This window comes from Cajanus cajan, chromosome 2 (genome assembly GCF_000230855.2).
Source record: "Cajanus cajan strain Asha chromosome 2, NIPB_CcT2T_4, whole genome shotgun sequence".
NCBI classification, from domain to species: Eukaryota; Viridiplantae; Streptophyta; class Magnoliopsida; order Fabales; family Fabaceae; genus Cajanus; species Cajanus cajan.
The window spans coordinates 75,145,764-75,159,331 of NC_138518.1; the positions used below are offsets into that span (position 1 = coordinate 75,145,764).

A 13,568-nucleotide genomic window follows, 5' to 3' on the forward strand; every position below is an offset into this window, starting at 1 on the left:
CATGCACAAATTAAAATGCTAATTTTTTTTTATATCTATCTAAATTACCTTTTACCCAATTTTCACCCATTTAATTTTTTATTCACTATTCTGTTTTTTTTTTCCTTTTTGTTTATTTGAATGAATTTTCATTCTCACTCGAGTACATAATTTCCCCAAACATTTAAATAAGACTTCTATATACCTTTACTTTTACTGAGTGCATAACTTTCACTCTTTTTATTGTTTTCTCATACATTTGAATATTTTTTTCTCATTCACATAATTTTTTCTTGCTTTATGATCATTTATAAGCTCATAAGATGCAAATCAATAGATTTGCTCTACTTTTACAGTCTTTAAAGCAAAGTAAATCGATTTTTACTTTATAAATGGCCTTAAACTCTGTAATCCTCTCATGATACAAATTATTTTGAATCAGTACGACATTATTATTCTGTAAGATACAAAGACAAAATTGATTTCTCGAATGAGAAGACCACAAACATGAAGCATAAAAAATGGGTGACCTTGTAGAAACAAAGTGGGATTACGCACCAAAAAACTCGAGCTACCCAGTATTTTTTTATGTAGAAAAAAAAATCTAAACCTATACATCTGACCACCAACAGGATTGCCTGCGTATATACGATTTTGACATCCGAAGTTTTGCCTTGGCCAAATTGTAGTCATTCTAAAAATTCAGAACCAAGTGAAGCCAGCACAAGAATCTCGGATAAATCCTTCCGGGCGTCAGGGAGTAGAACAGGTAGTTCCTTCATTTCAGTTCCAATATACGCATGTATACCTATCGCCAAGGATCGTGTTGACCTGAAAGAGAGAACCATACATATCTTATGGCCACAGTACATTGAAAACATCTGCAACAACCCCAAATGAAAGGGGGGGAAATCACAAAATATAAATATAAAATATAAAATTAATCACATTCCAGTCTTTTGAAGTTTTCTCACATGACACTACTCAGTTTTTGTTTTGATCTAGACTTGCATGTTTGTCTAGGTATTTCATAGATTTCTTTTGAATAAATCATGAACTCAGGAGAAAGAGAGCACTTGGACCTATCAACATAACACCAATTTGCTCAAAGAATATGCAAATTTCAATTCCACTATCCATCAGCAAGACATGGTAAGAGCAATTGTTGGGCTGGGTCCTAACACACACTGAAAGGGAATAACACACTCGGAAGTTGACAGTTTTAAAGGTTTCAACCTGTTATAGTTTCTCGTCTTCTAAACATCAGATGCTAATTGTTAAGAAAGGTGAAAACAAAACACGGGTAGTGAGCAGAGTAATAAAACAAGAACATTGTTGGACATATATCCTCAATTTTCAAGCAGATGACAAAAATCTAAACTAAGTGAAACTGCAACCAACACAAACTATAACAGTCTGAATAAGTATCTCATGCTATGTGATTTATTTGATTATTTCTAATAAATTGAAATTCTTTAGCTCTTACTGATTCCCTGCTTCTTCTGAGGATGGACTCTGTCCAGGTAGGGAGCAATTATGGCATCTAACTTTACTAACCACAGAGCAAGGGCAGATGATGTATGGGGCATAGATGCAAAAGATGAAATGATTTCTTCAACCACACCATCCGGAAATTTGCATTGAAACAGCCAGTCCTTATTGATGGCACCAACAAAATCGGCAAGAACCTATAAAATTATAAATTCACAAGTAGATTAAGACAAGACAAATAGAACTTCAGACACTCCGGGAAATTCTATCTAACAGAAAGATAAAACAAAAACCTGCAAAAGCTCCACTAAAGTTGAGGTGCGTCTGAGCCGTTTCACCCATAGTTTATGAGCAGACTTCCTCCAAGCACCAACTAGGGCATCTTCAGGCATAACAGACTGCACAAACAGTGACGGGAGAAATGAAAAAAGATAACTAATCATCAAAATGCCCACATGCATAAAAATAAACATGAAAACCATGCCAAGTTTTTGATGTAAAATATTAGAAAGTTGGAGAAGCTGGTTAAAACTTAGGGAAACATATTTAAGTATCAATTTAATATCATGCTTATCTTGGATTAGAAGTAACATGGCATTTTCTAGAACAGAGCTGCCCTGTTCAAACAAAACCAAGTGGCACAAAGAATGAAGTATCAATTTTCCCACACAAATCCTGACCAATTGCATTTGTGCCTTAAAGATCTTAAGTAACAAAATAAGACGTCAATGCCAGTATGCAATGAATGATGACAACTCACCTCAATAGCATAAACTGCAGCTTTCAGTGATTGAATATGTGATGCTAGCACTTTATGATTAGGAAATGTATTGCTGTCTTCTTTCTCCCTGCATGTGGCTATGTGGATTGCATATCTTTCTTCTAGGTCAAAATCAAGCTCAAATGTCATATGACAAATTTTACAGTGCCTCTCATCTCTCCAGTATAGATCATGACAACTCTTACATCTGGCAAGAGAGTCCAGATAAGACCTTTTACCATATTTTACAACATTGAGTTGCAAGTAAAAGGAATCCCAGATCCAAGAATCATATTCTTGAACACGGATCCATTTTTGAATTTGTTCCTCTCTTCTCTTTCCAGCTTCAATTACCACAGCTCCAACTGATGGCAAAGAGTCTTTACCAATCTCAGTCAGGTTCAGATTGTCTACATCAGATGCAGGAGAATAACTGTCATCTGTGACCATATCCAGTTCAGATTGATCAGAATGTGACATGGAACCCATTCCAGAACTATTAACATTAATCCTGGACATAGATCTGCATAGAGAAGTTTGTCTTCTTTCCAAAGATTCAATAAGAAGGGCCTCCCGTTTTCCTCTATCATCCAGAACTGACAACAAGGTACACAAGGCCTGCATGCGTACAGGTTAACCATAAACAACACTAAAATAGTAATACATACAATAGACACACTAGACCAATAAACACGTGTTCTTAAATGCTTACAATATAAGTAACTAAAATATCTAATGAATCAGAAAATAAACTTCAATACTTGAAGAGTCACACATGATAAGAAAACCAAAGAAATTTACCTCCTCAGTATCAATAACCTCCCAGTGACCATCTTCAGATGATTCAAAGTAAATCCTCCTGTGGCCTGGGTCATCTATATTACAAGGGCCCAAGAAAAGCCAGTATCTATTGAACCGACGATCAGATCCCAGAAACACTGATTGAATAGGGTGCAAAATAGATGAACTTTGTGCCTTTTCAAAGGAAGTGAATCTTGAGATTAATGATGAGGAATCTACTGGACAGGGATCAGAATTTATGTGTACTTTCTGGTTCCAAAATGGCCCAGGTTTCTTTACTACTGATCTCTTTATTTTAGCTCCAGAACCACGTAATGGGATGCTAGAATTGCAATCAGCTGTTACTTTTGTTGAATCCTATACAAAAATAACTAAGTTAGAACTTAAAACAAAAGTTCACTTCACAACATTTTAGGGAATGTTTGGAAGGGGAAGCAAGAGTAGCTGAGAAAATCCAGGGCCTATAGCTTTAGTTATATCAATTTAAGATTTCACTTGAGAGAGAGGGGAGGGGGGGGATGATTCAAGGCCAACCTTTGCCATGTTTAGTATTTTACCTTCATCTTGATGCTGGATCCAGATGAAAGAAGATCGGTTAAAGATGCCAACGCATTCAATTTTTCTTCAATGTTCAAGTCTGAATATTCACTCTCCATCAGTCCTAATAACCATGTTTCTCCAGGATGGCTCTCATCAATTTCAGTGTACACTTGCAGCATATTATTTTTAATTTTATGACTGCTTGCACGCTTCAATTTTCTTATACTGGAGTTTATGGAATCACTTTCAAAATCATCACCACTGCTACACGTATCAATGTTATTAAGTTCATCATCAACACTACCAGAGTCCTCCGTATCTGAATGAGATTCATCACTGTCCTTCATAACATTGCTCATACGCAATCGGTATGCAGTTGATGAAATCTTTTCAAATAAAGAAATATCACTTGAAAGCGTGGAATATATCAAAGACTCAAGTTCCTCATTTGTGCCGGCAAGGTTTAATCCAGCAATCTACATAATATCAAAATACAGTTGAAATTCATCAGTAATAAAGGGAAATATTATAATAAAATGAATCAGATAACAACAGTTAGTTACCTGCGTTGACTTTGCCAGTTCAGATACTTTGCATCCAATGTTCCCTCTCTCAGACAAGATGTTAAACAGCTCACACTTCAAAGTGCCAGGGCATAGACCATAGTTTACAAGAAGATTCAATTCCTAAAAAACAAAGCACAAGGCTACGCCTTAAAACCAAAACATGCACTAACTGAAAACTTTGAGCAGCAGCCAAGAAAAGCCTATTGAAATTAACAGAACAAAAATTAACAAAATCTCCTTCAAGCAACACCTGCCATTAAAGATTAAATTTTACACAAAGAACATAGTGTTATTGATAAACAAAAGGCATACACAAATTCCCTGGATATTCAAGAGATTCAGAACTTCTACTAGCCACAATGATAACTCAACTAACTCCTCTCGATCCCTCTTCCTATTTATAAGCAGCATGCGTTATTTATTTCTTCAAACAGACCTACCATAACCCTAGCTATATCAATTGAAAATATACAAAGGAGCATATATGAGATGCCAAACAGAGTGGTTTTGGCAATTGAGCTGGATTTATTGGAATTTGAAAATTAGGTGCTAAAAGCTTCATAACAGTTTGGTAGTAGAAGAGTCTGATGAAATTGATGTTTTTTGGCAAATGTTATTGCCAATACTATCATGGAGTGGATAGTACAATGGTAATTAGTAAATCAAAGAAGATGATGACTTTTTTATTTTATTTCTTTTGCATTTTAAATCCAAAGAGACATCTTTCCTCTCTTGGAAATTGGAAGGTATGGATGGCCAAAAGAAAGACATTTTTAACATTGTTAGAATAGTGGATTAAGCCTAACTCAACCCTACAAAACTGGCTTGTAAGGTGAGGGTTGCTTTCCACTTATATACTATTCAATTGCCTAATAGTCGATGTGGGACTTGAGTTTTTCCCAATACACCCCCTCACGTCCAGCACTATTGGGCTTGGTACGTGGATAAATGGTGGGTGGCCCTTTTTAATGATCTAGGATTGGAGGGACTTGGGTTTTTCCCAATACACCCCCTCATGCCTATGAGACATGCATCAATGGTGGGTGGCCCATTTTTAAAGTGGATCTAAATGGCTCTGATACCATGTTAGAATAGTGGATTAAGCCTAACTCAACCCTACAAAACCGGCTTGTAAGGTGAGGGTTGCTTTCCACTTATATACTATTCAATTGCCTAATAGTCGATGTGGGACTTGGGTTTTTCCCAATACACCCCCTCACGTCCAGCACTATTGGGCTTGGTACGTAGATAAATGGTGGGTGGCCCTTTTCAATGATCTAGGATTGGCGGGACTTGGGTTTTTCCCAATACACCCCCTCATGCCTATGAGACATGCATCAATGGTGGGTGGCCCATTTTTAAAGTGGATCTAAATGGCTTTGATACCATCTTAGAATAGTGGATTAAGCCTAACTCAACCCTACAAAACCGGCTTGTAAGGTGAGGGTTGCTTTCCACTTATATACTATTCAATTGCCTAATAGTCGATGTGGGACTTGGGTTTTTCCCAATAAACATTATTGATATTGTTATAACTTACTTTTACCATGCCTAAGTAAATATCCTCCATGTATTGCCTTCAGTTACATGACATACATGATTCAAATATTATTTACCTCCCTCGATCTGCCAAAGTAGATGAAAAACAAGAAAAAAAGATGTGTGTCGTTTAGGATAGGCAGCTTATGCAAAAAAATTATATTAATAATCAAAGGGCTCTAGAATATTTGATCTTATGTAAATACATGCATACTTAATATAAACATGCTAAAGATAAATCAGACCAGATCTAGAATAGGCATGTTTGGACTTTGAAATACCTTGCTAAGGACCTCTCTACGTAAGGAACCTTGTTTTGAACCAAATCCAGAAGCAACCAGCACCTGACGGAGTATTTCAATCCAAGTAAGAGAATTTAGAGATCTTCTCCAGAAGTCCAGGGAATATTCTTGATTTTCAACCTGCCAAATCATTATTAAAATTAACACAGAATTAGTACTTCAGCTAAAATAGATATATGTTAAATCGCTAGTCATTCCTATATTAAATATAGAAAACAAGCAGTATGTAATAATTCACAACCTCAAAAAAGGGGGTAAGGAAACTCAGTAACTCACCGAGTGAAGCAATGCAAGAAAGTTACATGATTTATTTAAATGAGGTGAAAACCCATCGGTAAGCTCCACTTCAATGTCAGATAGAAGAAGTGTGAGAAGGGCAACATGAATCTTGCCAAGTAACATCGAGTCCTGGAAAACACATGCAGTAAAGTGAGAGACATGTTGGATGCTACTTACAATTTGACACGACTCTGATAAGATTAAAATTAAACAGAAAAAAAAAAAAAAAAAAAAACAGAAATGATTCCAAGATATAAGCATGAGTCAAAGATGACATATTACCTTATCATGAAATGCTTGAACAAACTCATCAAGAGTGAAGGGACAAATATCAACAATCATCGCATATGTATAAATGAAATGGAAAACCTGCCAAAATAAAGTTAGTTCTTCATCAATTTAATGTTCTTTGCCATTAAAAAAGAGGTTCAATAGAATAGGAAATAAGGCAAGACAGTAACTTCAGTACAGCTTGACAATGATGATGTTTGCTAATTTAAGAAAGAACTGTGTCACATAAAAAAATTAATCCAGCAGTGTAACTGATAAAATCCAAACATCAAAAATAATTCATCCAAGTTAAAACAAAAAACCATCACGATCTTTCTGACAAATAGCAAGGTTCAAGAAATTCCTTCACTTTTACATTATATAACCTATTATATTATATTCATCCTATGTTTAAAATCCAGAAGCGTAAACAAAATACAAAGAGAAGAAAGAATGTTGACCTCCTAGCCTTAAGTATTCTGTTATAACAATAATGGTAGGGAGGGATAAAAAAGAGGAGTCATGGTCTCATATAGCACAGAAGTGAGTACAGTAACAGGAGGCAAGCAAAACCTCCTCCCATGGCTGGTTCAATGCTCCCCAGCATAAGAAATTCCAGGCATGGCTAGTTTTCAGTGGCAGGTGGAAAACATAGCATGTGATCCTAGAAGTGAAATTCCACATTTCTCTTCATTTCTGATCAATAACCTTGTAATTTTTTAGGTGTTCTATGTGTTTTGATCATGTCAGTGTCTGAAACCAGTTTAATTCCACCTAAAACACTTGCCACATCTTTCACAGACAGGTTGTAACAGACGTGTCAGGTTCACAACTTCAATGACTTCACCCTCACTTAAAACACTTGTGTATGTCTCCAAAATTCCCTTATGTCTTCATGCCATCCAAATTATTAACAGAACCTGGCTTGTTGGTTTTCATGTGATTATGATTTCACTTTTTTATTCATGACTGAAGTGGAACATTCGAAAGTGAGAGAATAATATGGTGATGGGAAGGTAAAGATATGACTAGGAGAATCACAAAGTCTAAAGCCCTTAAAACTTTTCTAATTTTCTGAGATATTAGATAATGAGTCATATAATATAACAATAACAATTAAGCCTTCACCAAAATTAATAATGACTATAGTAAACTTTAGAACAAAAACTATGCTAAAACAAGAAAAATAAGACCAGCAAGCAATCCATAAGAAACTATGCTGAATTTTGGGTCTGCCATCACATGCCACTGACAAAGGACAACAAAGATAAAAAGTTAAGCTATTTCTGTAGTAAAAATGTATGTTATAAAAGAGAAACTTTAGTGGATGAGTGTAGAAACACATCTGGACATACGACATGTAACAATATGTAACAATTAACAAATACATGTACATTAACATAATCATATCTTCCAAGTCACAACTGATTGATCATATGCACCTTAAATAATTTCTTCACAATTTCTGGAGACGAGTCCCAAGGTTGCAAACGGATAGGTTTCTTCATCTTGACAGTGTCTGGGGGAAACTTCACTAGCACATCTGCAAGAAGCCGCATGTCAGTGACTGGAATTAAACAGAACATTCCAGCTTTATAACACCATTACTCATTTGAATAGATCACAGAATACAGGTCAATTTTTATTCATTACAGAATCACCTGTACAAAGTGAACGGCCAAGCATTCCACTGGAAGCAAGATGATCAGAACACATAAACAGATCGGTTCCTTCTTGCAACTCCCTCAGCTCTAACTCTTCATCATCAATTAACATTGAAACTCGATCAACTCCATCCTCGGATAAGGCATTATCCAAAGCTAGTTCACATTTTTCCTTTGGTGGCTGATTCAGAGTCACATATAGGTTCAATTCCCCCTGCCAGATAAGAGAAACTCAAAAAACTTGCCAAACCATTCAACAGTAAGCACAAAAATGTACATTCAACTTTTCTAATTACCACTCTTCTTTGCATGGAAAGTTTCCTCTTATCCTGCGATTTATTTCTCTTGCTCTGCATTTTATTTTTTGGCATTCCCTGTTCACAAAATAAAAAAATATGAAATTTATTATTATTAACCAAAAGTTGCATGTTGATTCATGTATTATAGAAAGAAAACAGTGTGAGCATAGCATTATGGGTTTAGATAACTTACGTTCATGTTTACTGTATTGCATGACCTGTTGTTCCCATGGACTGGTTTCTGTCTTGTAGAATTAGATATTAGAGGAACTTCTTGGCCAGCAATGCCAAAACCAATGGGAAGGTCTCTGGAATCAGGATTTGTTGCCCTCCAAACTGTCATCAGACCTTTGCCAATACCGTGTTTCCTCACAGGTGCTTTTGTGTTACAATCCACAGGACTTTGAATTGCACTCTTGGAAACCTGAGGAAAGAGGACTTATGAAAATGTAAAGGCATGCTAAAAGATACATCAAAAGTCTTCCTTGGGATACTAAATGTTACCTTCCTCTTTTTGGTGGAACCTTGGTCCTCTTGACAAGCAGAAGTGAAATATTTGGGTCCTAACCAATCAAAGAGGAAATGGCAAAAATAAGGCTAGTTAAAAAAATTATAACAGTGGAATGCAAAAGAAATAATGTTATACTTGAAATAGCAGATATGGCTGAGAAGTGAAAAGCAAATTATGCATATATTTGTGAGGTACAAGTGCTCAGTGGAAGAAATTAAAAAATAAGTGTCCATTTTTACCACTCAATTTTCAATTGATCCCAAACAATTTATTTTCTTGCACCAGAAAGAGTAAGAGAACATTTGTAATGATTAATAAACAAAACATTATAAAACGTAGTTTAATTTCATATTGAGTATAAATATGAAGCTCAACTAACGAGTATTGAAATAATTCTACTCCCCTCCATCTACACTACAATCAAAGAAAAGGACAATATTGCACCAACTCTAATACAAAGTTCTTCCTTGAAAGAGTCATATTCCATTCATGCCCTATTGTTCTTCCAAAGTTATGATCATTCAATTTTATTCAAACATGAGGAAAATTATACATGTGATTAAGAAAACACATTAAGATTATACCCCATGTTTTATGAAACCTAAGCTCCCTCTTGCTTTATTATAGAATACATAGCTGAATTTTCATATAGTATATGTAATTGGTAAATAATAGCAATAATAATGAAACAAAAATAACTAGGACGGATATTTTTCAACTGAAAGTTTATAAAGCGGGTAAGAAGGTCGTAGATAACTATTTTTAAAATTTAATTTCTTTAAACTGAATAATCCAGCTTCTAAAATTACCAAACAGACGCAAGCTATTCCATTTATCTAGATTTGTTTTTCAATTCAAAAGCCTAATACTGTATATGTTGCAACTTGCAATGTACAGTAATTAATCAACAAATAAAATACAAAAAAAAGTCACTGAATCCACTGCCGATAATCATTCAATATCAAACAGGACTAACCTGTCCCTATCAAATACAATAAAAGAAACTGCAGATAATTTCAGTTTGGATAAACTTCTCAAAAAAACACTTTTAAGAGAAGAAAATAAGAAAGAAAAATGAAATAAGTTTCTGGATTACGTATAAACTAATTTATAGAAGCTCATCCATATTAATTTTTTCAAAACATAAGCTAATTTTACTTTATAAAACTACTTATTCCATATTTTTCTTCTTATTTTTTGTTGCATGAAACACTCAGAGAAGTTTATCGAAATAAGCCCAAAGTATTATTCATTTATTCGGTAGAATAACCATAAATCTCTTCAAACGCACCAGGAGGGAAATCAAATTCCTGACCAAGTGGAGGACCACCCTTCCGCAACACGTTGTTCACAATATAATCAGTTGTAAGCAGCTCCTGAAGACATTTACGCTTTTGCTTTTTCTTAACATTCCTCGTCACAGCCATATCGTATCTTGAAGTTGAATAAGCGTTTCTCGCAGCAGCATGCGCGCCAAATTCCTGGCGCGAAGAACTATACGACGGGACTATCACTCCATTTCCACCGTTATGCCTCTGCGCCGTGCGCTTCTCATAGCCTTCCATTACCCTCAGTGTTCAGTGCTTCTCATCTGCGTCAAAAAAAAAAATCAAAGAGACTCGAAATTAGAGTTCGGAAATGACGCAGAAACGCGAGGCGAAATGAATTATGCGGAGAATATGCAATCCGATGAAACACTAAAATTGGTTGAATTGGATTAGGACGGTTGAGTGTGAAGTGAGAAAAATGAAAGGGAAAGAGAAGAGTGATTGGATAGAGATGTGAGAAATTTACAGCGATTAGTGATTGGAGAGTGTGGAAATGAAATGAAATGACGCAGGGGAAGTGAGTTGAAGATGTGAAAGGAAGCAGAGGAGGATAATGCCAGCAGAAGTAGGGTTTTGGGTTTTATGGAAGACGATAAATATCTCTCTTGTTTTACCAAAACCCATTGCAGCGGAAAAAAAATATCAAAACTAAATAATTCTTCTTATTGGGCTCTGTTTCAGTTCAGCCCACTCAACGTAAATAAAAAATTTGGATGATGATAAATACACCTCCGTTTTCATATAAACATACCCCTTTTTTTTATAAATATATAAAATTTCTAAATTACTTTTTTTTTTTAAATATATATATATATAATTTCTAAATTTGTACCTTTCACTCTTCTTCTTTCTTTTTTTCTCTTCCCTGCATCCCTCTTCTTCTTTCTTTTTCCCGCATCCCGCACCTCTGTTCATTCTCTTTCTTACACCCCTCTTTTTCTTTGTTTTTCTCGCACCCCTCTTCTTCTTTCTTTTTCCCGCACCCCTCTTTCTGAAATAGTAAAGTTTTTGTTCTGAAAATTACTTTCCAAAATAATAAAGTTTTTATTCCAAAAAATACTTTCCATAATAGTAAATTCTTATTCAGGAAAAGTTTTGTTACATAATTCCGGAAAGTACTCTCCGAAATGCTAAAATTAAATTTGGAATCTTATTTTTCGGTATGACAAATTAAACTTACGTGTTTCTTTATCTCCTCATCCACTACCGTCGTTTACGATTCTATTGTCCATAAGTAATGTTAAATAAGTTAAAAAAAATTATAAATATAAAATGTAATTTAATATATTAATTTGTACCTTGTATTGAATGTAGAGAATAATGAAGATTGAATGAAAAATTAGGGTTTAAGAAATAATAGAGTAGAAAGTGAAAAATAGAATTTAAAAGATAGAAAGATAAAATATGATTATGTTGATTATAAAAGAAGAAAAATCAAGAATGAAAAACGAAAAAGAATAAAATCATCAAAAAATGACTAGAGAGATGAAAAAGGAGAATGAGAAAAAGAAGAAGAAAGAAAAAGAAAAATGATGAAAAAAAGGTAAATAAAAAACAAATTTAAAAATAGAATTTAAAATAAAAATTTAGTTAGAAGGATATTTTAAAAATTTTATTTTAAAAAAGAGAGATTGAAGGTGTACTTATAAAAAAAAAAAAAGGAGACAAAATAAAAAAAATTTTATTAAATTAATGATAATAAAAAAAAATTATTCTGATAATTCAGACTTTAATATCCACGTATAATATTTAATAATCCACCACAAATCAATTATAAATCGTCATTAATGATTTTTAATATATTTATCATAAAAATTTAACAAACTTATAATTAAATAATACTTTAAAATTGTTTACATTACTAATACATATACGATATGAAAAAAATGATTGTGAAGGAAGACGTTATTAAAAATCTAAAGTTTCTTCATGAGATTAATTATTGACAAATTGATGTATATTTTCGATAGAATTATTTGTTTAAATTTATTAAAAAAAATAAAAAAATGAATAGTTTTTTTAAAAATATTTTACATGCTTGTCCAAATTACTTTTTAAGAAGAAAAAAGACAATTTTTTTTAGAAGCAATTCATGTTTCTTTGGAGATAATTTTTTAAAATGAAATTTGTCTTTAAAAATTTCCTTTTAAAAGATATCTTTTTATAATGATTTTTTAAAATTCTAAATAAATTGAAGAGAAAAAAATATTATGATGTATGAAATATGATAAAATTATTAATTTTTATAAAAATGTGTACAACTTTCTTGTCTTTATTTTTCTCCTTAACATCATTTTTTCAACTGCCTTTTACATTATTTGTTAGTTTTAATTACTCTGCTTTTTCTCCTTTTTTTTTCTCTTTTCTCTATGAATTATATTTTTTTAATACAAATAATATTTTTATTTTTATAATTAACTAATTAGTTGGTGGTGTAAAAAAATTCAAACTAACAATAAGTAAAAATTAAACTCTAACATTGTATACGATTTATTTTTTATGCCCATTATTTAATTATGGGTAGAAAATATCTATAATATTAGTAGTAGAATATAATTGAAATATATTAACATCGTCATTTAACGATTATTTGTCATTTATAGTAAAGTTGTTAATCATTTTATTAGTTACTTTAAAAGTCGTGGTTAATGTAATTTCTAATTATATAATAGTATAAAAAAAAGTCCAAATGTGATGTTTACAAAAGCAGTTAATAGTAATTATTTAAAAAATTATTATTCTATATTCACATTTTAAACTATCATTATCTTTAATCATAATTATAGTCCAGTTCATAATTATTTTTCATGACACCATTTTGGTGTGAAATGCATGCTATAAGAATGTTATTTGTGAGTTAAATTGCCTGATAGGTATTGATTTCGTCAAATTAGAGAAGCTGTGACACATCACTTCTCACCATTTTTATAGGCAAATTAATAAGTGTGTTGATTAGTTAGCGATCGATTATTCTTCTTATAATCATATAACTATATATTATTAGTACTTTACTGATAAAAAAAAATGCTTTAAATGTTTTACTTTTTAGAGTTTAATTTTTATTTGTTGTAATTTTCTTATTGTTGAAAAAATCACATGAATAAAAAATTATCATTAGAACCACTGGTAACTTTTTTTAAATACTTAAAGTATAAAATAATTCTCAATATTTGAATATTGAGAATATATCTTCCAATTATATATATATATATATATAACTGCACGAAAGTTTTTTATAC

General features: G+C 32.8%; 1 protein-coding gene across 1 annotated transcript; it reads right to left on the bottom strand.

Annotated features, from left to right (window-relative positions):
• Positions 1–337: 337 nt before the first annotated feature.
• LOC109799485 (Homeodomain-like transcriptional regulator) lies at positions 338–10,955 on the bottom strand. The gene is made up of 17 exons (XM_083069064.1): positions 10,796–10,955; positions 10,293–10,592; positions 8,995–9,053; positions 8,684–8,914; positions 8,488–8,565; positions 8,189–8,405; positions 7,970–8,070; positions 6,540–6,626; positions 6,255–6,386; positions 5,958–6,098; positions 4,135–4,257; positions 3,589–4,047; positions 3,032–3,388; positions 2,231–2,848; positions 1,764–1,868; positions 1,466–1,667; positions 338–810 (listed from the first exon to the last, which is right to left on the bottom strand). Exons 2-17 carry the CDS (start codon positions 10,564–10,566, stop codon positions 788–790), a joined length of 3,207 nt encoding a protein of 1,068 aa, XP_082925190.1. The 5' UTR covers positions 10,567–10,592; positions 10,796–10,955; the 3' UTR covers positions 338–787.
• Between the last annotated feature and the right edge of the window lie 2,613 nt (positions 10,956–13,568).